This window comes from Pygoscelis adeliae, unplaced genomic scaffold (assembly GCF_000699105.1).
Source record: "Pygoscelis adeliae isolate BGI_AS28 unplaced genomic scaffold, ASM69910v1 Scaffold33, whole genome shotgun sequence".
Lineage (NCBI taxonomy): Eukaryota > Metazoa > Chordata > Aves > Sphenisciformes > Spheniscidae > Pygoscelis > Pygoscelis adeliae.
In genome coordinates, this window is record NW_008824413.1 from 1280454 (window position 1) to 1307464 (window position 27011).

General features: G+C 36.0%; 1 protein-coding gene across 1 annotated transcript in view; it reads right to left on the reverse strand.

The window, feature by feature from the left end:
• Window positions 1–27011, reverse strand: part of QKI (QKI, KH domain containing, RNA binding) — a 161878-nt gene that overhangs the window by 40254 nt on the left and 94613 nt on the right. Inside the window, exon 5 of the mRNA XM_009320757.1 lies at window positions 17502–17645. Coding sequence (XP_009319032.1) covers window positions 17502–17645 — 144 coding nt within the window. The remainder of the gene's footprint in view (window positions 1–17501; window positions 17646–27011) is intronic.

A 27011-nucleotide genomic window follows, 5' to 3' on the forward strand; every position in this document is an offset into this window, starting at 1 on the left:
TACAAATTCTTCTAGAGATGAATGAGTGCCACTTCCCCCCTTCCCCAAGAACAACTCGACATCAAACTTCAACTACAGAAACATTGTTTGTCTTCATTTAAACAAAGTAAGAATTAGTGCCTAGTGTTATTACTTAATATTTTAATAAGGACACAATTTCCTTTTCATTTTCGTGTTTCTGAACATATTCTAGGTTGAAGACTATACTATACACTTATATTTGGCAACTTATAAAGAGAAAGTTCCATTTGCCTTACTGTGGTGTTAAGACAGAGATTGCCACCCACACCTCCTCGTTTTTAAGTATTTGTAAACAGTTAATCAGCCCACCTGGACAGTGTCTGAAATCACTATATGGCTTCGTATTTTGTATTGCAGTAAGTTTGCTCTTTTTTTCTTTGGTTACCCCATGAGCCACCAAACAACAACAGAAAAATCTGGTTTTGCTTTAGTTTTGATGATGAAAGTAGATTATCCATTTACTAAAAAGGTTCAAGTCACCTTTATTATCATCTGTGCCCCCAGTTTTAACCTGGATTCCAGAAGCTCTTATTTCATCAGTCTAAGACTTGCATGGATAACCTTCAGAAAAGTATAACTGCAAAAAGAAATTAGTGTCTAAAAATATAATTAAGCATTCTAAATAAGAAAGATCTTCAAAGGCGGAATTCAGCAGTTTTCTTTGCCCTTTTTAGTTTGAACCTATTTACACTCGCATACCTGGAATGTTTCTTGGTGCTTCTTCCAATACCTACTCATAAAGACTAATTTTTGGAGCGTAGAAACATCTGCTATAAGGAAAGCCTTGAAACAATTTCCTGATTCACAGGAGAGCGTACTGGCCTAAACCTCCATTGCATTACAAAATACGTATTAAATTAAGTGCAAACACGTACCATACCATATGACAGCAGCAATCAGAGACATGCCATTTACTCTATCTATTCCCTACCACAAACTTCTTTTTGTACGTTTCACAGTGCAGGATATTTGATCTCAAACTCTTGCCATACAAAGAAATTCATACGGACTGATAAGAATTTTTAATCAAGAGTTTTGTTACAGAGATATAATTAGCAGTACTGATACTGTAAGTTAAATTAATCATTCCTCCACAGTCTAAAGACTCAGAAAACAAAATCTGAAAACATTTCATGGTAAGGTAATAGTTAAGCAGTCATTTCTGGGAGAAGTTCTCCATGGAATCATCATAGTAAAGACAACATTTGGTAAAGATATTTGCTCAAAAATCTGAATCTACTGACATTAACGTAAACTATTTTGGAAATTCTATTTTGCAATAGAGAAGCTTTCTCCAGGAAGGTGTCTTTAGAAAATTATCTGTAAAGGAAAACTCTCTCATGTAACCTCCAGAAACGAAAGTTAACTAGCATAAGGATGAAGTATACTTATGTTCCTAATGAATTATCTCCTCCAAAGAACACTACTTTCTTGTAACTTTTTATTAACTATGTGATGCAGAAGAGACATATGGTCTTGGGAACTACAAAATCCAGAACACATTTAGGGCCATCTCTATTTTTTAAAACAGTCAGGAAAATCTTCACAAGTCTTACAACGAAATAACTCTTTTAGGATTAAAAATTCAAAACAATAAATCAAATTAATAACATATTTCAATTATGGTACATTTTTCTTTCTGCAGAAAGGTCACCTCCTTTCTGTGGCTGGTATGACACTTCAGAAACCAAAATCAGCCGAGCTATGCTGCGGCAAGAAACACCATCTTTATCTTAAATGCCCAAGTCATTCCTGAGAGCAAGAGATTCAGTATTAAAAAAATTGAATCAGACGTGAACCTGACTGGCGTTGGAGAAGAGTATGAGTGGCCACTGAGTGGCTTTTCTTTTTAGCTTCCAAAGGACTGTTGAGAAATTAACAGGATAGTCAGTACAACTGGTGTTGACTGATCATTTGCATATTTTGAAGGATCTTCCACTACATAATTATTCCTGACATGAAACCATCATTGCCGCACTTTCCATTACTGCCAGCATATATTGTCCAGGGAAAGCAGCTGGAAGACACCCATGATAGTCCCCAGTTCCAGATCTGGATGTACAGCCTGTACCGATTTGCAATCTACAGACTTATATTATTTGATCTTGAGTGAGGTTCACCTATCAGAGGCAATAATTATCCTTTGCACAAAGAGGAAAGACAAAATAGCATCCCTTTACAAACACTGTCCAGGATTTGCAACAGATGTGAAAACTTGGAAGGTTGACTGTTCCTTCATAAATCACTCAATCTGGCATCTGAGGTCATCTTGACACACGGGTGCCAAGAGACCTGAGTCTCAAAGTCAGAACAGCTGCTGGTATTACTGAAAGATTCCATTTATGTTCGATGGATGAAATCTGCTCCAAGAAAGAAGCGGCATAACCTCTGAGAAGTCCAACATTGCTTTGTGAATTCTGCAGGGTAGGTAGGAAACATGTTATTTTTGTAAATTTCATCCTGAAATTTAGTGAAGATGTAACGTTTAAAGCAGGATCAACCACGTCCTTTGCAAAAAGCTAAGAGTCATCTACAAGCTCATCATTCGGATAAGGAAAAAGTGTGATGCTTTATCTTTGTTTGGAGACAGTGCTTCTCTGAGAGTCTTAGGACATACGGACAGACAAAAGTCTGCACTGAACTGACAGTGTCTCTCGCCTACTGGGAAGAAGTGAAAAAGTATCCAAACCTCAAATCTGACTTAAATATGGTTCTTAACTCCTTCCCAAAGCAAGGGACCCATGGATGCGAGAGTCCAGATAAGAATACTTTCACAGATGAAAAGTGGTTGCTAAAGCTGCAAGTCTTTTCAAGATCCATAGATACATTTGTCATTATGTGACCATACATGAAGCAGCAGAGATGCTGTCAGCACCAACAAAAGACACTCTTGAAACCAGGACCAGTTCTGAAAACATAGCAAGAACAAAGATTTATCTGTTCTACATTTGAGAGTGGCAGAACAGTACAACAGACTGTCAGTCTTACTAGGGAGAGCAAGGGGTATCTCAAGAGTAAGAAAACCCAACTGGTTTACCTAAAGAAGGAAGACAAGATAATCAGCAAATAACACGGAGGCTTTTGTGCAAGTCAGTACTTAAAAAACTGCTGAACGTGCAGAGAATGTAGAAGCAACCAAAGGTACTCTTTGTACATCTTCTCATAGTTGTGAGTGCGAGGTCTGGATGTTAACTGCAGAGGCCTAAGTGACAGAGTGGTTCATATACCATTTTATGAATTCTTTCCCCAGAACATCTTTTGGAGGAGGCTGCAGGACTCAGCAAGGATTCAGAAATACCAGTTGCTACAGTTTTCTGAAAGCAACATATTTGAGACGAGGCAGCAGAACACAACGTATAGCAAAGATCCTGGAAGGTGGTGGAGAGTCTAAAGAAGACCTAGGAGACAATTTCCGAAAGCAAGTGTGGATAGATTTATGTACCAAAGAACTGTGCTTGAGGAAGGTGCACATTACCGAGACGAGAACCAATTTCACTCCTTCAGGATTATGAGCGCTCACCAAGAAGGATGATACTCTGGTTTTCAGACATTCTTCTCCTTCCTTATGCAACTGTGCAGAACTAAAATCTACAAAGAAGGACAGGAAAGCCATGCTGTGGTTAGCATCCCTAAGATGCCACATTTCAGGTATCAAGAGAACAGGAGGGCCTTGCACTATAACACCAAGTACTTCTCGTAGGAAAAGGAACTGAGACTTAAATCATGATCAGATCTTTTTATTCTTCTGGATCAACAAACACTGATACAAGTGTAGGAATAGTCACCTGTATCAATCTCTCTTTTCCAAGAAATGCAAAGGAAAAACCCTTTAAGTTCAATCATGCTTTCTAGATGATGCCCTTGCTTGTCCCTCTTAACTGTGGATTATGTGCCACACAGGACAGATGATGTTCTCTGCCAGAAATGCAACACATCCATGTTTTTTGAGGAAAAGAAACTTTCTTAATTAGACATCTAAAGGATGCCCCAATAGTAAAGCATGAAGCTATGTACAGAGGAGCACTGAAAGGATAATTTGAAAAAAAAAAAAAGATTCTCCTCCCCCAAAATCCACAGTGAACCATGATTTCTATGCTTTTCAGTGTATTATTTAACTTGTTTGGATTGCTAATACATGCTAATAATATTAATGCTTTAGAGGACTATAGACATGTTTACTGTTTAATTTCTATAATTACAACTCTCAAACTAAGACTTTTTTCTGAAATTACTTTTTTTTTATCATAAGTAACAGGCTGATGTTCTGAAGACCTTTAAAGACAAAGCTTCATTTTTCTACTTTTTACGTAAGATTCCCTTGAAAGACAAGCTGTTTAGAGAAGTCACAATGGAGCAATATTTACTGTTCTTATGCCAGTTAAGGTTCCCTGCTAATAACTGTTTTAATTAAACAGGATTCTAACTTTGACACTTCTATGAAAGGATTAAAGTAAAAAGGCCAAACTGATATCAGAACACCAAAAGGAATAAGTGGGGTCCGTCCCCCCCCCCAAGAGCTACTAGAGCTACCTCCAGCAGAAGCAGTTTACTGAATCTAATAAGAGAAGCCATGCCTTAAACCACAGGTGCTTTTCATTAAAGGACATTTAGTCATATATCTAGTTTCCTTGGTTCCCTTCAACCTTAAAATTGGGCTGAAAGGGTACGTGTGATTCACATTTGAAGGAAATTGATTAAACAGATTAAAATGCAGCAAAAATAAATAAAACCAGCACCTAGAGTATGTTGGGGATTGTCTCAACTACATCATCATAGAAGTTGTCTTAGCAAAGATTTCTAAAGTTTCCAAATCAATTTGAGACTTTTAGCAAAAATCAATTCCTAGATTTCAAACCTAAACCATTGATCATTACTATCATATCCACACAATCATGCATCTTACTTTCAAGTTCCTAAAAGTAACCTAGACTAGGATTTTTAGAAGTGCTTGTATACCTCAGATGTACAAAGTACTATTAATTTTAATGGGATCCGGTTACTGGACTCACTTAGGATCTTTAAAAAAAAAAATCCCAGCTACAGTAAGTAGTGAAAGAAAGTATTATTTAATGATGATTAAAATTTATATGTTGGGACCGCTACAAAACAGATTACTTCTAACAGCTGCAAAATATATAGAATGTAAAGCATGGCATAATAATAATAATAATAATAATAAATTGCACTATTTATCAGCTTTAGTGTCTTACATGCTCACTTTATTTTCCAAGCACTGCAATATGATTTACACAGGAACAAGCGATGACATTTTCTCAAATGGTACTGTTGGAGTCACTTTAAGGCTGCCCAGCTGAGCATGACTCCTAGGTGACTCTGCAAAACTGCTAAACTTCCCATTTACTTTCCATGGAAGACAAGACATATCATTTAATACCTCATTTACTAAAGCCTTAAAGCACAGAAGCTACGTAGCTGGATATATATATATTTATAATTTTTAAAATTCCTCCACAAAAATATTTCAGTAATACACAGAATTTACATGAAGGCTTATGCAACAAAACAATTTCCAAGATAATTTTAAATTAATTCTAAGCTGAAATTAATGAAACTATATCTTATTAGCACAACTTTCTGCATGAACACCAAGAACCCTTCAGAGTTTCCCCCACAATCCCCCATCTTACAGGTTAACATAAACTTTGCTCATTCTTCTGTTTTCAGGACCACCTGCAAAACTACAAATTGCTACAAAAGAGTTAGTGTTCCAGTAATGACCTTTCATATAATTTTTTTTTTTAAGTAAACATTTACTCCTCAGAGTATTCTACAAATCAGTAAGGAGCTATCACCACACTTTACAGATGAGGAAGTTAACGTTTATTTAAAGAGTATCTTTGCTAGCATAGGGGAAAACAAGTGTTTCTATGATCAGAGGAATTTTAAAAGCCTGATTTTTTAACGTGTACCTTTCTTGAATCTGATTGACCTTTGGATCTTCAAAAGTAACAGATTTCCCTGAAGCTTCTCTCACTGCTGAGTAATAAAGCATCTCTTTGTAGAGTTCTCCACCATCCATTAAGACAGGAGCTCATACTGCAAGGATCACCAAAGGAGTCCCTCTCTACAGCCCAACCACCTTCTTTGGAAATCAATCAGTAATTTCAGGAATGACTACTGAAAGGCAAATACAGGCCTTGCTTTTGCAGGCTTAAGAAAAAACAGTATTCTTCTCAAACACTACAGCAATAGTCTATCTGTTCCAAATGACAAGAAATACCATTAACTGAAAAATCAGATTAGCACATTACCATACATACTACAGTGGGTTAAAAATGTGGGAGAAATTCAGACAACTCTCTTCACTCCTTTTCTTTCATAATTTATCTTCCAAGGCAAAACAAGTGGTTATACTCTCTCAGACAGCTTTCCTGCACAATACGACACGAAGATTTTATTATTCAACACATCTCTGTTGACAGCACTGATTTTGATTATAAATTCTAACAAACTAAGCTAGCAAGCTCTCATTTTAAAGCTTTGAAACTTTTCTCTAAGACCCTAACAGCTATAGGTCTACTCATTAAAAACTAAAAGCTCAGACTAGCAGATACAGAAAAATAAGGCCACTGGTTTCCTAACATAGCCAGAAGGCTTAGCAAAGAACTAGAATTGCCTACTTGCGTAACTTCTGTCACTACAGCATTCCAGTGCCCGTGAGTGCATGACACATCTCTACTCCTTCCCCTAGTTTCATTTCACCTTCACAGACATAACATTTGCTTGCGTTAATACAACTATATCAGTATAGTTAGTGTGGTACCCAAGAAAGCCAGGGTGGTCAATGTTTAAATTTTGTTTTCAAACTAGGACACATAAGCTAGGGAGTGAAGAAATCCTGAAGAAGCTACTTCTAAGATGAGAGAATAGTGGTGCATGCAGTTACAGGACAGAAAATTAGTTCTCATCAAAATTACTACAAATGATCTTAAGACAGTGAACTCCAAATGGTGGATTTTGGGGTTTGATTTTTTTAGTCTCATGAAAAAGGATTTGCAATGTGCAATTTTGGAGACTGTAGAAAAGTGTCTATCAAAGGCTGGATTTATTTATTCATAAACAAAGCAACTGAAATTCTTAGTACCTACAGCTATGTTTGGTCAAAAAGAAAACTTCACATCTTCCAATCTTCCAATCCATATTCATAAGACACTGCAATATCAAAGGACTGGATATATAGTATTAGAGACCCCTGACTTTTTCCTAAGATTTGCTGGTGTTCAGATTTCCTTCTATCCAATAATTCCAAGTGATGTGGAATTTAAAACACACTCCACTTTCCAACACAAGTTGAATTTGATGAACATAACTGTGTACACAGATGCTGTGGAAATATTAAAAATCAGCTAATAATGGTAATACTGAAGATGCAGAAGGCAGTTCTGTTTTCATTAAGTTATCCCTATTAATAAAGTATGTTTGAAAATAAGACAGAGCTTTTAAAATACTTACTAAAATATGTAAGATGTAAGAAAAAAACATAAAAAACCATACCATTTCCAACAACACACATGAAAAAGTACTACCTGATGGAGTTTTAAATGCTTCTCATTAATAACTCTGTTCCAAGCAATGCAACTTTCCAGTAACATCTCATCTAATCTTTCACTTTCCAGGACAGTTTACCAGTCTCTGGTTTAATTTAAATTATGTTACAAATGGCCTAGTCCAAAATGATGTAAGCTATTTAAAACAGTTAGCTCCAATCTCTTATATCATGCTCACTTATGTTTCTCCTGATAACAGGGTCCAGAACATTCCCATATTAAAGCTTTAGCCTATAAACAACTTATGAAAGAAAGAGAAATCTTATTAGTCCTGCACTGGAAGCTCAAGCATTTCTGTACTGTTTTAAAAAAGAAACACGTAAGTTTTCTATTGAATAGTAGGTGAAAAACCCTTGGCACTTTTCCAAAGGTTAGAATTTTCTGTGCTCTGACGTCAAAATAGCATAATGTAGAACAACTCGATGACTATAAATCATCAGTCAGCATTAAAACCACAGATGTTTGTATGACAAGCTTTATTTTTGTATAATTAGAAACCTAGATTTCGAAACTAACACTGGCAATAAAGAATGCTTTAAATAGCTGGAAAAGCGAAACGTTTACTGGTTACTTTACTATTACTTCACACAAAAATGTTTGCAATTGCGAGGATCCCTCCAGAAACCACTGCCAAAACGACTTGTACATAAAGTGACCTGACCTCCTTAATATAGTCCAGTTAATATTTAGTATAAAAATGTGTTAAAAGTGCAGGACAACAAATTTCTACTCTTTATAATATGTCTCCCAGGAATCACAATCCTACAATTAGCATTTCTTCTGCTTAGGTATAAGGCTGTGATTTTAAAAAAGAAAACCAACCGAACAAACAAACGAAAAAAAAACAACTTTTGGTACCCAAGATCAATAAAATTCAACTACAGTGAAGATATGTATATACAAATTTAAAAATCAAACTCTCACAGAAAATTCACTGACAAGTACAGTTATTTTGAGGTCAAAAATATGAAGTAAAACAGAAATCTAGAAGACCAACTGTAGCTAGAAATGAAGGATAAGGAAAATAATGCATGGGTCATTTGTTGCCATTTTCTTGTCATCTTTATCAAGATGGACAGCCAAGGAGGATCATAGCTTCATCATCTACTTCTTGCATAAGGTGAGAAATACTTTAACAAGATTTTATATAAAGATCCCAGCTTACATGTTCTGCTCTGGGGCCATCAATAGAAAAAGAACAAAGATATGGAAGGGGAAAAAGAAGACTACAGGAAGCATGGGAAAAATAGCCAAGAATAGAAGAAGCAAGTTTAAAAAATGGGATGAGAAATGAAGAAAAAGTTACGGATACTACAAAATGAATTACCAGAACGGGTCAATGTTATTTGTTCTTCCACAACTCTGTCTACCCAGATAGATTAAGCACATTTCTGAAAGACAGACAAAACCCATGTGGAACCTAATTACAGCTCCTAATCAATGCATAACCCTGCTTTGGAAGGGCATGTGCCTACTGAGTTTCAGGCAACAGAGCTTCATTGTTTCTCTTTGAGAAGAAGACTACTTTGTAAGTTTCCCAAGGTCTTTTTCACAAATTACAATCTACCATTTCTCAAGTTATACATTTGTAACACCTTAAATAAGTGAATACAGAAGAGAGCGATATACATCTCTAATAAATATTTTGGAGAAGAAGGAAAAGGGGAAAGAGATAGGGTATTCAACAGTAACTGTACGTAGGCACAATCAACCAATTCCCCTGGGTTCTAGAAGCCATCAGAGATGTCCGGAAGAAGATTCAGAGTAACAACTGGATTAAGGTGCTTAGAAATAACTGTTGGAAGAGCTTCTTTCTCCCATTAGTATAAGGAAAGCCTAGTGAGAACAAGAATCAGTATGAACTGCTACCTAAGTTCTAAGCTAATAAAACTAGGCATATTTACATAAGTATACCTGATTATGACTACATGTCCAAATCTGTAAAACAATCAACTGATATATGTGAGGGCACAGATGATCATAAATTTATGTTTACCTTTTCCTTCTGTGCCAACTCTCTGAAAATGGAAAGTTGAAAACAAATTTATAATCATAACACAAAAGAGCAGATTTTATATCCCCTTTCAAAATTATTCTCGTGAACAACTTTCTGATGTATTATTCTGATGAATAATATTTGTTTTCTCCTTAGTACTATGAAGATTATTTCAGGAGAGTTGAGGAATTTAACAGAGTTTAAACAAGTTTTACTTCAATTAAGTTGCAAATCACCTAGATATCTTGTAGTAAACATGGTCTCAAAAATCATTTCCATCAACAGACTTTATTTTGATGGTAATGAACCACAGGGTCTACAGGGTTTCCACCACAGTACACAATGATGGAGAGAGCTGCTTCACACTTGCAGCTGGCCTGAAATAATTTTGTTAATAGTCAATACTAGTGTAAGCTCAAAAATTTAACACTGCAGTAACATATCAAGTACAATACGTGAACACTTCCTATGTGAACTGGTGTAAGAGATTCTTGTCCTCATTTTTAAAACTCAGACTTGCACTACAGTAAAAACTTTCAGCGGAATAAGACCATTAAAATGCATATCAGAATCTACTTAAGGACTGCTCAACAACTAATTCTTTATTCAACTTGTGAATAAGCTACTGAAATTACCAGTACTAGACATACTGGACAGTGGAAAACAGAAGAGGAAAACCTACATACTAGTCGGCTTTCCTCTTTTGTTTTCCACTGTCATATTATGCTACATGGAGTTTCTGATTATTTTATTCTCATCCTATCTGCAGGTGAACATACTCACTCACAGTTCTACAGAAGTTTATTTAAGGGTGGTCTGCTGCAATCCCATTTTTCTCTGGCTGCATGTTCTCATTCCGTCACTTCTGTCAGTGGTAAAACAAAACTGACTCCGTAGCAAGTCAGCTAATCCAAGGTTAAGCTCTGCACCAAATGGACTCGCTACACGGTCAGATGAAGGCCAGTACTTTCTGATGCAAAACAGGAAGCAGGAACAGCAAATCATGAAGGAATGGCAGGACTGCAGCAGCCCTTGGTTCATACTGTCATGGAAACATTATGTCTGCTTCACACTACTAAAAATAATACACTATCACCTCTCCTCCACATCAAAAAGTTTACCACATGTTATCTAGCAGTCACTCCCAAGAAGTTGGGCTGCTTCATTACCCTACCTACAGAGCTTCCCTTTTGAACATTTACATGACGTGCACTGTGAGAGACTTGCATCAGAACTGACAAAACAGATGTAATGCAGGAATTTCCTAAAACACTTTTAAGGACAGCAGTGTCCTTTTTCTGCTACTGTATCACTCACAGATTTCATAACTTTAATTGAACAAGCAGCAAACAATGGATTGCACAGCATGACCAACATTTCAACAGGGAGACTACAGAAGGCAGCACTATATTCTCACTTGTGAAAGCAAAAATATAAAACCAGCACACCACGCAGGAATGAGTTAGAAAGAGCTATTCAGGGAAGTCAAACTTGCATGCAGAATTTGTTGTGGCTTTTTAGATGGCTAAAACAAATGAAATCTTCTCTTCTCCTAGTATCTTTCAAATTTCAAGCTTTTGCTGGTCTTAGCTACAGGGCAACAAATTATGTACAGCATTACTACAATAGCCACTTTTCTTTTTACTAAAGCTAAAGCACGATTAAAAATTCTTAAATTAAAGCTCTTTCTACTGTATCAGGTTTTTTTCTACGGAATTCACAGTACACAAAGTTCTCAGGGTAAAAATTAAGATATCCTTCTTTATTTTATTGTAAGAAGTTGAAAATAAACCACAATGGAAATTTACAACTACACTTATAAGGAAGGTATTAGAAATTTACTTTAATGAATAAAGAAGCCCCACCTCATCACACTTGCTGAAGGCAGTCTTCAGGAAAGAAATGCTTTTAACTTATCCAACTGAAAAACAAAACATTCTGCCAATACTATTGCCCCTTCATTACATTCTCTCTTGTTATATAAAGAAAATGCGTTGTAAATCGGAGTGACTAAAAATAGAAATGCCATCAAAATAACATCTCTAGTAACAGGGAGCAAACAGAAGGAGGACAGTTATGGTACTTACATACCAAGCATCACTATGAAGAATATTCCAATTGGTAAAAATCATGCAGTATACAGCACATTAAACTGGATGAAACACTAGAATGTCATTTTCTGCTGCTGCTGTTTTGATAAGGAGTACAGCGAACATTTGGAAGAAGAAAGTCTGTGGGTAAAATCCTTGCACGTTAGCTGGACTACCATGGAAGAGACTCACTTCTTTAGCAAAGCAAGCCATTCAGTGTAACCACAAAATGCTTGTACTGTGTTTTTCTAACATTTCTTCACAATTTAAAGCAACGGATACCGAAGAAGAGACTGTATCCCATTTAACACAAATATTTTTGTTTAACCATTGGGTCACATACATTTGTTGTAGCTGTTTGCATTAGATCTTCATTCAAAGTTTTGCTGATGTTTTCATTGGCATACTATGTTTCAAGACGCTGAACATAAAGAGTATCATGCTCTATGACGCTTACAGTGAATAGTTTGTTATTTGATTCTTTTATTCAATGATTTTTTTTCTTCGTAGCAAAAAGATGGCTAATATTATCTTCAAGGTGAAAAGCAAATCCTACTTCCCCAGATTTTCTTCCGCTATTAACTTTATTCTTAATTCCTCTGCCTTCTACTATGCCGAATACAATAATCCTTTGTTTTATAAACAGTGTATCTTATCTGTTTTAATCTTTTGACATAAAAAAAAAATTCTTAAGGTTTTTCCCAGTCCCATCCTTTGTCACAGCTGGTACTGAAAGCAGTCATCAGCAGCACAGGTTTTCCCTATTTTCTCCATGATCTAGAATTCAATTGCAACTTGGTGAGGCTGTTTTTATTGCACTACAAGTAAAGTAAAATACAAGATCTTACAGTGTTCAGTTGCTTATTTTCCTCTGAAAACAGCCAGTATTTCTTATCATACTGCCCTGGTTAACACATCTTCTAAGCACTCTGTTCGCTGCTCCTACTTTTACTTTTCTAGCAGTGCCTTGCACTTAACATTACCAGCCCTTCAGGCCAAAGTAAATTCACCCAATAGTAAAACGTTAACTCAAGAAGATTCAATCAATCACTTTCAGCAACTGCTTCAGCCTCTTGGGCAATTTCCAGGTATTTACACAGTTGTTCTCATTCTGAGTTTTACTACTCTATTATTTGTTAGGCGTAGCTATTTTCTCTCTGTTGTTTATGAAAATGTTTAGAGGCAAGAGTGTATGTTTTACTTCCTTTATTACACAGTTTCACTAATTCAGACTTACTCAGCGTTCCGAACAGCTTGCTAGAAACAGACTACAGCAGTAGCAGCAACTATGATATGGCTAAAGGACAGTAACATCAGTTAATCCAGCACTCTTCAGGCCAGTTTGGTATTTCTGCTTTAACATTTGAGGCTTCGTAGCTCTGCAAAGTTGGTTTTGTTTTGGTTTTTTAATTTGACCTGAAGACTAGCAAAATTAATTTCCAACTTCAGCTCTTCCATACAGCAAAAATTATCCAAACTTTCCTCTATTATTAAATGGCTTATTAGGTTTTGGTAATTTGGACTCTCTATGAACTTATGTTATAGATCACCTTGGTGTGGAAAACTGTGTTCTAGTAACATCTTTATTTTGCATCTTTTCTTACTCCATTTTTAAATTCCTCAACTACAACACTGAAACACCTATACCAAACAGGATGAAATGCTTGGGAACACTATCGAGGACCGATGGTAATTGTTGTCCAATGCATGAAGCTGCTACAAAAATACACAAAAATGACCATTATAAAATTGGTTGCTTGTTGACTCCCATCTACTTTAAGTCATAATTAATGTTTTTCCATATTAAAGGAATAATTATCTTATCTCTTATATAGCATGATTTGTGTCTGAATTACCTTAAAAAAAAAATCAATCATTGCCATTGACATTCATCCACTCTAAGAATTTTGACATTATGAAATCAATATTGCTGCAGTATTTATTTTAATTAAGCCCAATGATTTTTTTTTTGTTTAAATAACGATACTTTCCCCCATACAATACAGCTAAATTTAGATATTCAAGACTGAAAAGTCTAAAATAACTTATAGGCAAGAACCAAATGTACTAACAAAATAGAACAATCTTCTACTGAAACATTATTTCCTACCCATCACAATCTTAAAATTCCATTATCGTAGCAGCAAATGATACACACAGTTTGACAGGGAACATCACTGACTAATACTATGTTGCAGTTGTCTTCAGACAAGGTGGAGGCAGCAACCAAGCAAAACTACTGCTGCCCCAACACAGGAAGAGCAATACAAAGAATCTGAAAAACACCAATTCCAGACCAAATTAGAATAGTTAAGTAGAAGCCAGAAATATGATCTTGTCCTCAGAAAGGAAGAATATGGAGTCAAAGGAAAAAGGGGTAAAAAGTATTTGCCTGAAATTTGAATTCTGTAGTACATGCCTCATCCTATATGAAGACCGTTAGTATAAAGGCAAATTAGTAATTAGAGAGACCTGGACATCTGTATAACAAAAGGAGTATCTAGAAAACACATTCAGCTAGAAGAGTTTATTCAACACCTCTTAGAACATGTAGAAGCCTTACATATTTCTAGCAGAGGAATTCAGCCCTACTGCCCAGGATCTCAAAGAATAATTGCAAACCCTTAACCCTGTAACTTGGTATGCTATACTTAATTATTATGTACGTCCCCTTACACAGGCTCTGCGTTTTTTCTTATGTGCACAATCCAGAGCATCTTTTGTCTTTCCTTTGCAAGAGAACTGCCCATCCTTACTGAACTCTTGCAAATAAAAAAATAAACTGTCAAAGCTCTCACAACGAAGAGACGAGAGATCAATAACCTGTAGGATTCACTTTAGAAGGAGGCATAAGGATGGTACAGCTCAATGTGATCCCAAAAGCCTGAAGACTGCTTTTTTCTTCCTGTTTTTCTTCGGAGAAAAACATGAAAGCAGCAGTACCATATGATCTTGCAGGTCCAGATAATGACCAGTATCTCACTGAACTATGGGAAAAGAATTAGTCCTATAGAACTTGAAGTACAGCCAAAATTAAAAAGAGTTTCATACCAAAGAAATGCAAATTAAATACAAAATAATAATAATTTGGGGAGGGGGGAAGTGTTTTGAAAGCTTTTGGCCTTTCTCCTTAGGGAGAAAAAAATGGCTTGTTCAGCCAGTCTGCCTCAAGTTGTCCTTTTCAATTCCAAACATAAACTGTCTGACTATACCACCATCTTGGTAAAAATCCAAGAGCAAGTGGAAAGGGAAATTAATAATTCACTTCCACAAGGAAAAAAATTCACTAGTGATCCAAATTCATAAAGATGAGAAGAAACACACTTTGCTACTGAAATAGTCTCTGTTCACCCAAGTACCTTCAAATAGAAATCCATTTTAGAAATGTGCCTATTTGTGCACTCTTGCTATAAAATGTAATTAGGCTTTTTAATATCCTGAGTATAAAAATAACTGATTATTCCAAGAAATTAGTAACTAATCCTTATCTCTAACACTAGCTTGTTTTTCTGAAATGTATCTCAGAAAACCAAAGCATTGCCACTATATGACAAGAATGAGACTGAATCGTTTCAAATTTTATTCAAGTTGGATGGAGATAAAACAGAAATATATTAATATCTTCTTATCAATTTTAGTCCTCTGACATTTATTTGGAAAACAGTAATAGTTGCAGGTATTCTACCACGTGAAAGGGAATTTGCAATTTTCCATTAATACATTTCAGAGCATCTTCGGAATCTTCCAACATCCACAATTTCCCCCATCTTATTATAATTAGCTAGGATTTCTTTTTTCCTCATGCTTACCCTGATTATTTAAAGGTTTATGGCTTCCTTCATAGAAGTTTTAAATTCGTATCTTTTAATCCTAAAACAGAATTTTTCAACTGCCTGAAACCATAATTTGATTAAACAGCCATTTTTTATACTAATTGAACAGATGCAACAGATAGTGCAAAAAACAAGTTCACCTATATGCTAATTCATTAGTATGTACTACACATGCCTGTTTCAATGAGGCATAATTTTCAGAAATGAGAGCCAACAGACCTTTAACTCTTGTGCATGTAATAAGCGCCGCCCAAATCTCTTATGCCTACACATTATATATAAAATGTTAACAAAATGAACAAAGTGTTTTTCAACTGATGCTATATCTGGACAATAGTTAGCCCTGTGTTGTTGTTTTTTACTAAAACAACAACAAAAAAAAATCCTGTAATCAGGATTATAGAGCTCCCCCAACTGATTAAGTTACTAAACGAGGAAGAATATTTTCAAGACAAAGAGCTGGCTGACACTATCACAATGAAAAAATACTAATGTATTCAGGTTTTTTTGGAGGCTCAAAACACACCCATACACCAGCTCCAGAAACCAAGCATAACACAAACATACACAGAGTGTATACATTAGTACTTCAGACATATTGGGGTTTTGTGACCTATCAGGTCATCTTCAACATGACCCTTCAGTCATATTATTCAGCAATAAAAGGGAGGTAGAAGAATCAACAGACATTTGACAAAATTAATTCTGTATCACAGGGAAGTTTGAGTTCTGTGTTTTTTAAACTATTTGCTGCATAGTAGTTAGAGAATGAACATAAGGGTTTCAAGTTTTGCCCATATAGAAAAATCTTTTTCTTATTACCATTTCTAATCCTGTTATAAACTCAATCCTAATGTGCTCAAGATCTCTTTAGTAAATGAATAAATTCTGAAGATCTACTTTCTCTAGTTGTCTTCTGCTTTCAGAGATTGACAATGTGCAATGTGAAGAGGTCTAAACTACATTTTTTTCATACTTCCTGCTTAATATTCTACCTTATTTTGTTAATTCAAAAATTAAGTCTCTCTCCTGATCTTTGGTAACTTTAAAAAATGTGTTCTGAATAAATTTGCTTATACAGCATGTGTCGTCACAAGTTTCCTCACAGCCAGCATCTATTAGCATTCACTAAGCACCCAAAATCACTAGGTCATTTTAATACCACCTACTACTTTCTTTCACAAGATAATCTCAATTTTTCCTCATAATATGGAAAATTTTTCCTCCAATGAAAAAGATATAATTTATTTTTATCATTTTATAATGGCACAAAAGTGGTGGTAAAGATCAGCACAAGATGCAAGTTAATGGCATGGGATGCACTATACAGTCACGCTGAGTCACCTTGCTTTGAGTGAGAATACAGAGCAGATCTAAGAGAAGGGCTCTTGCAGGGTAATTCTGGTCCCTGCAAAAGGCTTTAAGTCATCTGGCTGGGCAGCAGTTTATATTATCAGGAAATGAGAAAGACAACCCATTTTCCAGTTTCACTGTGTTTATTTTTCCCCAGTATATTGACAGCAAAGTTTTTTGATACGGTGTTTCTGAAGGGTTTTGTTCTTTTTGGAATGTGTTTAATGTGATGATCTAAGAAAACATGCCTTCTTTTCTTGAAGTATCAGAATCAGCTCAAAGTGAAACATAAAAGCATGTCATATTTCCCCAGGTTTAAAGTGAAGCATCCTTATACTGAAAGAAGGTGAGAAAGCTAGTGTAACAGTTCAGCACTGCCTTTTAAAGATGGTAAGAATTCCCTGCATCTGTATCGAAAACAGGCAAAAATATGAACATCTCTTAAAAATACTATTCTGTTCTGAGGAATAATTTGATCTGGGAAGAGACATTTTAAAGATCACTAGAGTATTACAAAATAATACCTAAACTTCATTTTAGGATGCCACTCTGCAAGCTTAATCTTACTGCTGCAGTATTAATTGTAATTCAGAAGTAACTTCTGGAAATGGAAATCGAAGACTTGCATACAAATACTTACTGCAGGTATCAGTAACTTTTTTACTTCTTCAACAGCCCTCTTCAGTTTTATTTCTGCTCTGTTCTGAGCATCCTCCACAGTGATAAGTACATGTAAATCCTCATTCAGGTGTTCCCAGTTGGGCTTGCCTCGGTTCTGTTCTTCCTAAAAAACAAAACAAAACAAAACAAAACAAAAAATCATGGAAGCTATGAAGCAGTTACATTCTGTATAAAACAATTACATAAACAGTGGACAAACAATTCTGTGAATAGTACGAACTGTATTTTCAGTGAGATGGGAAAAGACTTCATACTGTGGAGACTGTTTTGTTTTATGTGGTTACTTAACAAGAACTTAGGATGCAAAATATCTTTTTCAGGACTTTGTGTTTTGGAACCTCATACTTTTTTTTTTTTTTTTTTTTAAAACACATATGTGATTTCTTAGAATACCTTTCCCAACCTAACAATGGAACAAGAAAAAGAAGTACTACAAACACAGTATTGCTTTCAATATTCTTTGGAGCCTTTCAAGGGTTAGACAGATGAAACATACTGGTGGTTAAGCAAACTAATATTTTCAAGAAAAGCAAAACAGACACCATACATAGAAACTCCATCTGAATCACTCCAAAGGACAAGAAAAGGGAGCAATTTTTCAGTGTTAAAAATAGCTTTTAAATACTCATGAAGAAAAGGTTCAAGAATCAAACATTACAAAAGGAACAGAAGTTGCACTTCTCAAAGCAGAGCTACATGTACTTGACGAAGTGCAGAGAGGAGATGACAAGGCTTTAATACTGAAGTCACAGAACAGCATGTAACAAGATGGTCACCATTACACACGTACTCTGTTGCATCAATGGCATTAATAATCCCAAAGATAAACCTTAGTACTATTTTCAGAAAGGGAGGGCATGCTAAACAAAACAGGTTTTTTAATGTGAACATTTTAAACAACAGATATCAGTAAATTTAATTAACACATTCAAGTATCCAGTCTTTCAAAAAATAAGATAATGAACACAACACACAAGAAACTTTCCAACTTCATTTTTATTAAACAGTGAATAAAGCTAGCTAAATTTCCCAGAAACATAATTTAAATTTGACAATATTTAAAATGTAATAAAACGAGTAAAAAAAAAAAGTGTGTGTGAGGAATCAAAACTTTAGTAAATGAGAAAGGTTTACTGTAACTTCTGAATCTAAATAAAGGCCCGCATAAACAAAAACACTTATTTAAAATGTAAAATCCTGGGCATAATAAAAGAGCCTCCTATTTGTAAGACAAACATTAGTGACTTAACCACAATTCATATTTAAAAAAAAAATTAAGGCAAGCAAAGTTAATTGTAAATGTGTCTTTTTCCCCAAAGTTCACTAAAATTCTTCCAGGAAATCAGACATCCAGGGGAAATGTTTGAAGATTTAATACGAACAAATACTTGCAGTACTTTATATTCACATATACTCGAGAGAGCACTGTTCCTTAGAATGTTCTGTCTTTAATTCAGCTGCTTTAAGTCTGAAATGTTTTGTGGAATAGACAAGGATAAAAATGGGGGAAAAACACAGAATCGTGAGAGATGTATGGAAAATTTTATGTAAAAGAATCAGTACTTTGAAGGAAATTTCTTTTCACTATTCTTCATGTAATATGTGCACATACACACTACTCCATACTATCAGCTACCGTGGTTTCTTTTTTTAAAATGCTATCTCAGCCAACTTTCTAAACAATGGTGGCTGTGAAAATATCTCTGTGAATTCCAGAAGCTGAAGAAAGAGAAAAGTAACCATCATTTATAAAACAGAACCTGACGCGAAGTGCCGCTGAGTTATAACATGTTCTCTGCTGTAATTTAATCTTTGAAAGAACTATCTACCACAAAGTATTTGCAGCTTATTTCACTCAATCATAATCAAAACTCCATTATTACTATTTAAACAATTCAATTTATTATTTTCTTTTAATCCAAATCAGGAGTGAGGTGTTTTCTTTTAAGATGGTGACAAGCTATATTAATATGAAGTAGTACAAATTATTATGTCACAGGTATGATGAATGAGATGGTTCCTAAACCAGCAGAGGGCAGAGCAAGGAACATGCCACTATGTCTTCTTGCACTGACTGGTGGTGAGCTGACACAACGCTGGAATGGGAAAGGTACCAGTTACTAACACAAGACGCATGATAACCTGCACAACTATAGTACCACAGGGAAAAAAAAAAGGCAAGAGGAATATTGGAAACATTTCCCCAAGTAAAATGGCAAGTTCTGTTCCTAAAAGTGAAGGAATGCCTAAATGCAGTTTTAGCTACCATGCGATTAAATGGCATGCTTATACATAGTGTGGGCACAAACATAAAGGGGCCTTACTGTGCTGCATCGATTTCTTTCATAATGAAAATAATATGCTGCTAAGTCCCAAAAACTTGGAAGATTTGGAGGAGTTACCACCTGTCAGCAATGAAAAATAAAACGCACATTGTTATAGTGGATGCATGCCTGATTTGTAACTTTCAGAATACAGAAAAATACTTTCTTTGTTATATAAAACAAGGTAGCCTGCCTCTCTGTTATTCAGTATTTAAATATTTCAGATTAACTGAAATATAATCTCAACTATTGGTGCTGTACTTCAAATTATTCTGTTACAGCATGAGGATTTGTTTGTTCAGGGTTTTTTTGTAAAAAAAAAAAAAAAAAGCTGCACATAGGACAATAGATGATACCGTAGATTTTTTTTTTCCCCACAAAAAGTTATACACCCCTAATTTACTTTTAGGTGGAACACACTGTGTGTAAGGTCAATAATCACACAAACTATTAAGGTCAGACCTCACAGCACAAACAATCATACAAATACTTACCAGTATAAGTGAACTAGTATATGACTATTTCTATATATGCTCTTCTATGGTCAAGAAGTGTTCTAGTACATTAATAAAAGTCCTGTTGTTGTGGAGAGTACTATTTCTTAAGTCAAATGGTAAGACTGAAAGAAAGCTTAAGAAGAATAAAAGTCCACACAATATGTTTTGAAAAAACAATTAGTCAAAAAAATAAGAGAATAGAGTTTGGAATGGGCTTCCAATTTCTTCTCTTCTACCTCAATGGACCAGGGCTTAGAATTCCTCTACTACTTCCACTCTGTCCCACAAGGTTGCTTTCTTAGTGGGTTAAGTTTTCCAAGAAATGTCTTTTGGTTTATTGAAAATGCTAGTGGAAAGTTATACCAATATGTATGTTTGATTATTTGTTTGTTTTGTTTTTACCTAAAGACAGAAATTCAGATCTACACCAGGTCATTCAAATAGAAAGTCAGATGCAACGTATGACAGGGCTAGGCTCATGGGAGGAGACACAACCTGCAGTTGTGTCTCCTGCAGTTAAGAGATGCAATTTTTTCATGCTACCTCATTCTCCTTTTAAATCCTGAAAGGATGGTTTGGGAAAACATATTTTCTCCCAAGTAAAATCTTTACTTAAATTAAACCAGTCCTCTGTGCAACAAGTCTTGAAAACAACTTTTTGCAACCCTGTTTTATTATAGAAAAGACTGAACGGGTAAGTTGAATATATCTGGAATTCAAGTTGGAAGGTATCTTTCTTAAGACTCATAAATATGGTCCAAGACTTTAAGGGTTGGTTAGGGTTTTCTTTTGAAATTGTTTGGGGAGAAGAGATGGGCAGGAGAGAATGACTACAACTTGCCCTGCTGCATAACTTTGTAGAAAGAAACTACAAACTGTGGCTATCTTGAAGTGACTTGCAGCTAAGACAAACCAGATTACTTCACAGAACCAGAGAATGGCTGAGGTGGGAACTGACCCTGGGCATCATCCAGTCCAATCTCCCTGCTCAGGGCAGGGTCAACCCTCAGGGCAGGGTTGCTGGGGGCCAGGTTTTAAATATCTCCAAGGATGGAGACTCCACAACCTCTCCAGACGACCTGTTCAGTGTTCAGTCACAAGAAAAAAAAGCTTTTTCTTATGTTTAAATGTAATTTCTTTTATTTCAGCGTGCCCATTGCCTCTTGTCCTTCAGTAAGAACTGTTGAGCAATTCAGCCTGATTGCCAGGTCTACCTATACAAAAAGCAGCGAGGAGTAACAGAAATTGCCACGAGAGTTATTTTGGGCAAAAAATGTTTGTTACCACAGCAGGAGGGGTATGCACATAGAAGAAACAGCACCAAGAAAACCAGGAAACTTGAATAAAAGGCTCGGGAAAAAGAAATTCAACTGCATATATTCAAAATTATATAACGTACACAAGAAGTAATTTACAGCATGGAGTTCTCCTGCATCCCAGAGACTGTTTATGGAAGAATTATACAGGAAAAATGGAAGCAGTGAAGATGCAGAAAACTACAGAGTAAAATGATTTATGCCACAACCTTGGGGAACAACAATATTAGAAAAGCTTAATTACAACCAAACTACCTTGTCTGCTAAATTAAAGAACATTAAGAGCAACATAACTGGCAGATGAAATTTCACTGTGCTCCTTGTTTGGCAGAAATTTCAGTATCCTTAAATATAGCCTAATTCTGTAAACAGATTTTGCTTTCATTCTGTTGCCTGTGCATATACACTCATTATCCTCAGGGTACCTATACACAATAATGGACTTGAAGAAACTGCTCAATATTTATCTTGCTATTAAGGTCAATGAATCAGGTAGTTTAAAAAAAAAAATCTTGGTACAACTCCTCGAAATTCAGTTGCACAAAAATAAAAGAAAAAGTAACGTAATTACAGATTTTTGTTTTGTGTTTTTTTTCTACTTTTTTTTCTTTTCTTGGGGAAGGATTTAGGGGGGAGCCAAAAAGCAGGCAGAGGATGCAATTGACTTGCATCTATACAGCCAAGCTTTAATATTAGAAAAGTTGTTCTGTGAGAAGAAATACTGAAGACCAGATCCCTATTGATTTGTGTCCTGTGTGTTCCATACACCTCACCCTACCACAGTAATTCCAAGTTGTGGTCTTAAACCTCCTGCATCCCAGTCCTTTAAGGCCATTTCTACTTACATCTTCATATCCCATCCCAAAGCTTCCTTCTTAATACCTCGACTATTGACTTAACAAGAAAGAGACAGCAGCGTACCACCTTGCTGTAAGCTACGCAAAGCAGGTGACTGAAAACTCAGTACATCTCTTCCCTCGACTAGAGTTATTAAGTTAAGCCTCTCCTCTATCTAGCCAATAATTTTCAAAAAACTTTAAACCCAAAGGAAAGAAGTGCCTGTCAAGCTTGACTGAAATTGTTCAAAGAATTCAAATGGTGAAAGGGGAAAATATTTTCAGAAAGAAAGCTATCACAAAATATTTTGTCAAGAACTTTTAAAAAATTCTCACACTCTTCTTCTCACCACAAAGGCCTAGAGACCTTCACAGTATGGCTGACTGACTAAAAATAAGTTGACGAACTAAAAACTGGTGAAGTAGAATCCAGCCATTTCCAGCTGTCAGAATGCCACTGAAGGAAAATTAAATAAACACTGAAAAGAAATACTTTCCTAGTATCTGTTTATATGCAGGCAGGGATATATTAGTTAGACAATAAATGATGAATGAATGCAATGTGGTAAGAGTGGAAGGAGTGTTTTCCACATGGCATTTTTTTCAGAAAGCTATGGCCCATAGTATTAAAAAAAGTGCAACCCCCACCCTGTGCGCTTTTTCCACTCTAACTCATACAATTTCCAGTAACACTGGCCACTAGAAAACACAAACACAGCTCAGCAGCAACAACAGGGGCCTTCTAAAGAAATAAAGCCCCTGGCTCAAGGAAAAGTTGAGAATGAACCTTAGTATCCTCACACACCTTGAAGTGATAGGTTATTAAATTCTGTTTTCACCAACCTATTACAGCAAGCTGCTCTCCCCACTGAACGAAAAATACACAGAAAAGCTAAAGTAAGAAGAAATAATGTTTTCATAATAATGTCAAATTTAACACTAAAATTAAAAGGCATCAGAATAGCTATAGTGCTTTAAACTGTACAAAGGTTTAATTCGAGTACATTCTAAGAACTCTAATTAAAATTATCCTAAGATACAAGAAACAGTATAATCACTTATAGCCACTTCTCACAGTCAAATGGAGCAGGTAAGACGTGGAGAGAAGAAATTCAGCTATTTAGTAAAATTACCACAATATATGTTGTCTAATAAATTGTGCTATAGGTACAACTGACAGTAGTTCTAGCTGAATGTTTCTTTTCCATAATGAAAACATTCACACATATATATCAAAGTTTTAAAAATAATTGGAAGAGCAGTTTAAAAGAAGCTGTGTGAATTTAAAGAAGTTAACATATTCATTTAAAGCAATTTTAAAACAAAAGTTAAATTTCACTAGAAAGTGATAAATTAGAAAGATCATTGTAAGCAAATTCTAGTCCTGCTCTAGTTCAGGTATTTTTAAATAAGAGTTGATATGTATTGTAGCCATGTAACAATGTCAAGTCTCAATTAATGAGTCCAAGAGAAACAGTACTCAACCATTCAATACGGATTACACCTTATTTAACAACCTTTTGTCAACACCGTTGAACTAGTAAAACCAAGCCAGAGGAATCTAAGAAGAATGCTCTTTTCCCTAAACTAGGTCATTACTCCCAACCTTTCATGGACCACAAGAGTTGTCCATCTTGTGTTGTTCAATGTAACCTTTGTTCTTGTAACTTGTTCTTTCTGCCAATCTGAGCTACACAATTTTATTTTTAAGTTTTTGGGGTCCCTGCTGTGGAGATCATTGAAAACAAACATTTGGAAGACAGGATTTCTGTAACATATTGGGCAAGGAATAAACCACTTAGAAGTCTCAGATATACAAATAACTCCACATCAGCTGATACATATTCATGAGTGCTCTAGCACTAATGAAACAAAAATCACTTGAATCGTCTCTTACTGTTGTCTTATTGTATCCTTTTGTGACCAATCTAACAACTTCAAAAAGTTCACTCCCCTTACAGGCAGTCCTTATTCCTCCACTGGGACTGGAGCCAGCACCACACCAGCCTTTCAGAGAGCCAGGCCAACGTGCTGATGCGGCAAAAACACACCCCCTTCCCACCACATTTTCTGCTGGACAAGTGGGTTGAATAAGATCGTAAGGGGCTACTGAGTGCCAACACACAGTCAGTGCTATAATTGGGAAAGGGAGAAGATGAGGGACCATATTTAACACATAACTCCCACTTAAAGACTGGCTCACCATGTCTCATGAAACTATCCTAAGTGAAATCTAATTATGCATGTGCCAGGGACAGAACACACAGTTATCTTTACTATCTGACATGAAGCAACTTGTTCATCTATGTAAGAACTAGGTATTAAATGCTAGTATGTAGTAATAATTGTAAATACAAACATGGAGTTTTCTCCTTCCATTTTTGCCAGTGACTCTAAGTCTTGACAAGACTGACCAGTGAAAAACAAACAAAAACTGAAAAACAACCCAGCCCCCCAAACCTGTATTCGCAAGTTTATTCACATGATATACTCCTGACATTAACATTTCAATAAAATGTTTGAATTTAATACTTTAGAAGTAGCCTGCAATCAAAATAAATGCCTAGGTAAGTAGCAAAAATAAAGATTTTTATCAGATGAAACTCCAAGCCAGCCCTAAGAAAACCAGTTTAAAATGATGCACTAATTACAGTATCTGTTTGAACAACAGAAGTAATTTTATAACATGAAGCATCGGAACACATTGATTGTCCTAACCCCTGCTGATAAACTGCTTTAATTGTGCAGTTACAGTCAGGCAAATTAACCTAGACTTTTGCTCCTACTGAGCTTCTAATGGTAGCAGTTCACAAGCAGAAAGCTGGTGAAAAAATAATGTAACGAAAGAAATGCTGAAGGAGTAGCACCTGGTCAGGGAGAACACGGTAGCTTACTTCACATTTAGAATTTCTGATCAAAGTTTTCTCCTGTAGAAGCAACAGATCAATTGCTTAAATTAACAGCCACATACTTACTGTTCTGAATGTCAGACAAGTTAGTATTATTTAATATGTCTTTAATTATCCATTATTATTGTATACTAAGCCCCCTTCAAGACAATTCTGGATTAAGAAGTGGGCATCTTCCAGCTCACATTAAACTAGCCAGTAGCTGTCAAACATCGTCAAAGAGCATTATCTAAAGTCTTTTAAGAACTATTCTGAAAAAATCTGACGGCATGAAACCACCTAATGTTTAAATGCACAGAAGAGGATTCTACTCTCTGTCTCAAAGCCTCAACACAGAGTCTGTGCTCAGGAAACTTCAAACCAAGCGCTGCCCCAAGTTCAGATCTGCCCTGCAGTCAAAATGGTTCCTACATGCATGAAACACCACACTGGATCTTTCTAAAGCTGTGGCTTCACAGCACAACTCAGCTGATCCAGTAACCACGGTCTGCTGACAAAAGAGGAAGGCTCCGTCACCGCCGAAGCAGCGCACTCACAACGCCCTGCTCTTGCACGGCTATAGCCGGACAGTGAACTGCTCCAGAGAGCGGAGCCAGCAGAAAACTCCCCATCGCAAAGGGTAAGTTTCTGTGAAATAGGCAACAGGATTGCATCTCTCCAGGATTTTCTCCTTGCATATTTGTCTCAAGTTGTGCCAGTATGAAAAATAAGAGCAATGATTTGTGGAACAAGCTATATTGCCGAGTACTATCAAAACCCAGGACCCTGTTAAGACTAAATATTTCACTGTTTTGGGATGAAAGTAAAGAAGTTTTGTATGCATCGGTATGCTCAGAGAATAAATGAGAATTTAGCACATGAAATGCATAGCATAAACACAATAGCTGGATATATTTGTTAGAGATTAATGCAATTGTTAATACTGATACTTAAAATTACCATGAAGTGTCAAACTTTACCTAGTCAGAGGAGTGAGGCTGTTCATTTCTCTGACTTTGGACTACAGTTAAGAGTTTGAACATTTTAACTTTACCAGCATTCCAAAAGTAGTAAACTTCATAGGGAGGCAGAGTTACACTGATATCCAAGTATAATTTTATTCCCCTACAGAAAAGGGAATAAGCGGTACAAGGCATTTCACAATACTGTGATTATTTTCACACACTGACCACTGTTAATGTAATAATATCCATAAACAAGTATCATAGAATCATAGAATAGTTTGGGTTGGAAGGGACCTCTAAAGGTCATCTAGTCCAACACCCCTGCCGTGGGCAGGGACATCTTCAACTAAAGCAGGTTGCTCAGAGCTCCGTCCAACCTGACCTTGAACGCTTCCAGGGATGGGGCATCCACCACCTCTCTGGGCAACCTGTGCCAGTGTTTCACCACCCTCAGCGTAAAAAAATTTCTTCCTTCTATCTAGTCTGAATCTACCCCCCTTTAGTTTAAAGCCATTCCCCCTTGTCCTGTCGCAACAGGCCCTGCTAAAAAGTCTGCTGCCATCTTTTTTAGAAGCCCCCTTTAAGTACTGAGAGGCTGCAATAAGGTCTCCCCAAAGCCTTCTCTTCTCTAGGCTGAACAACC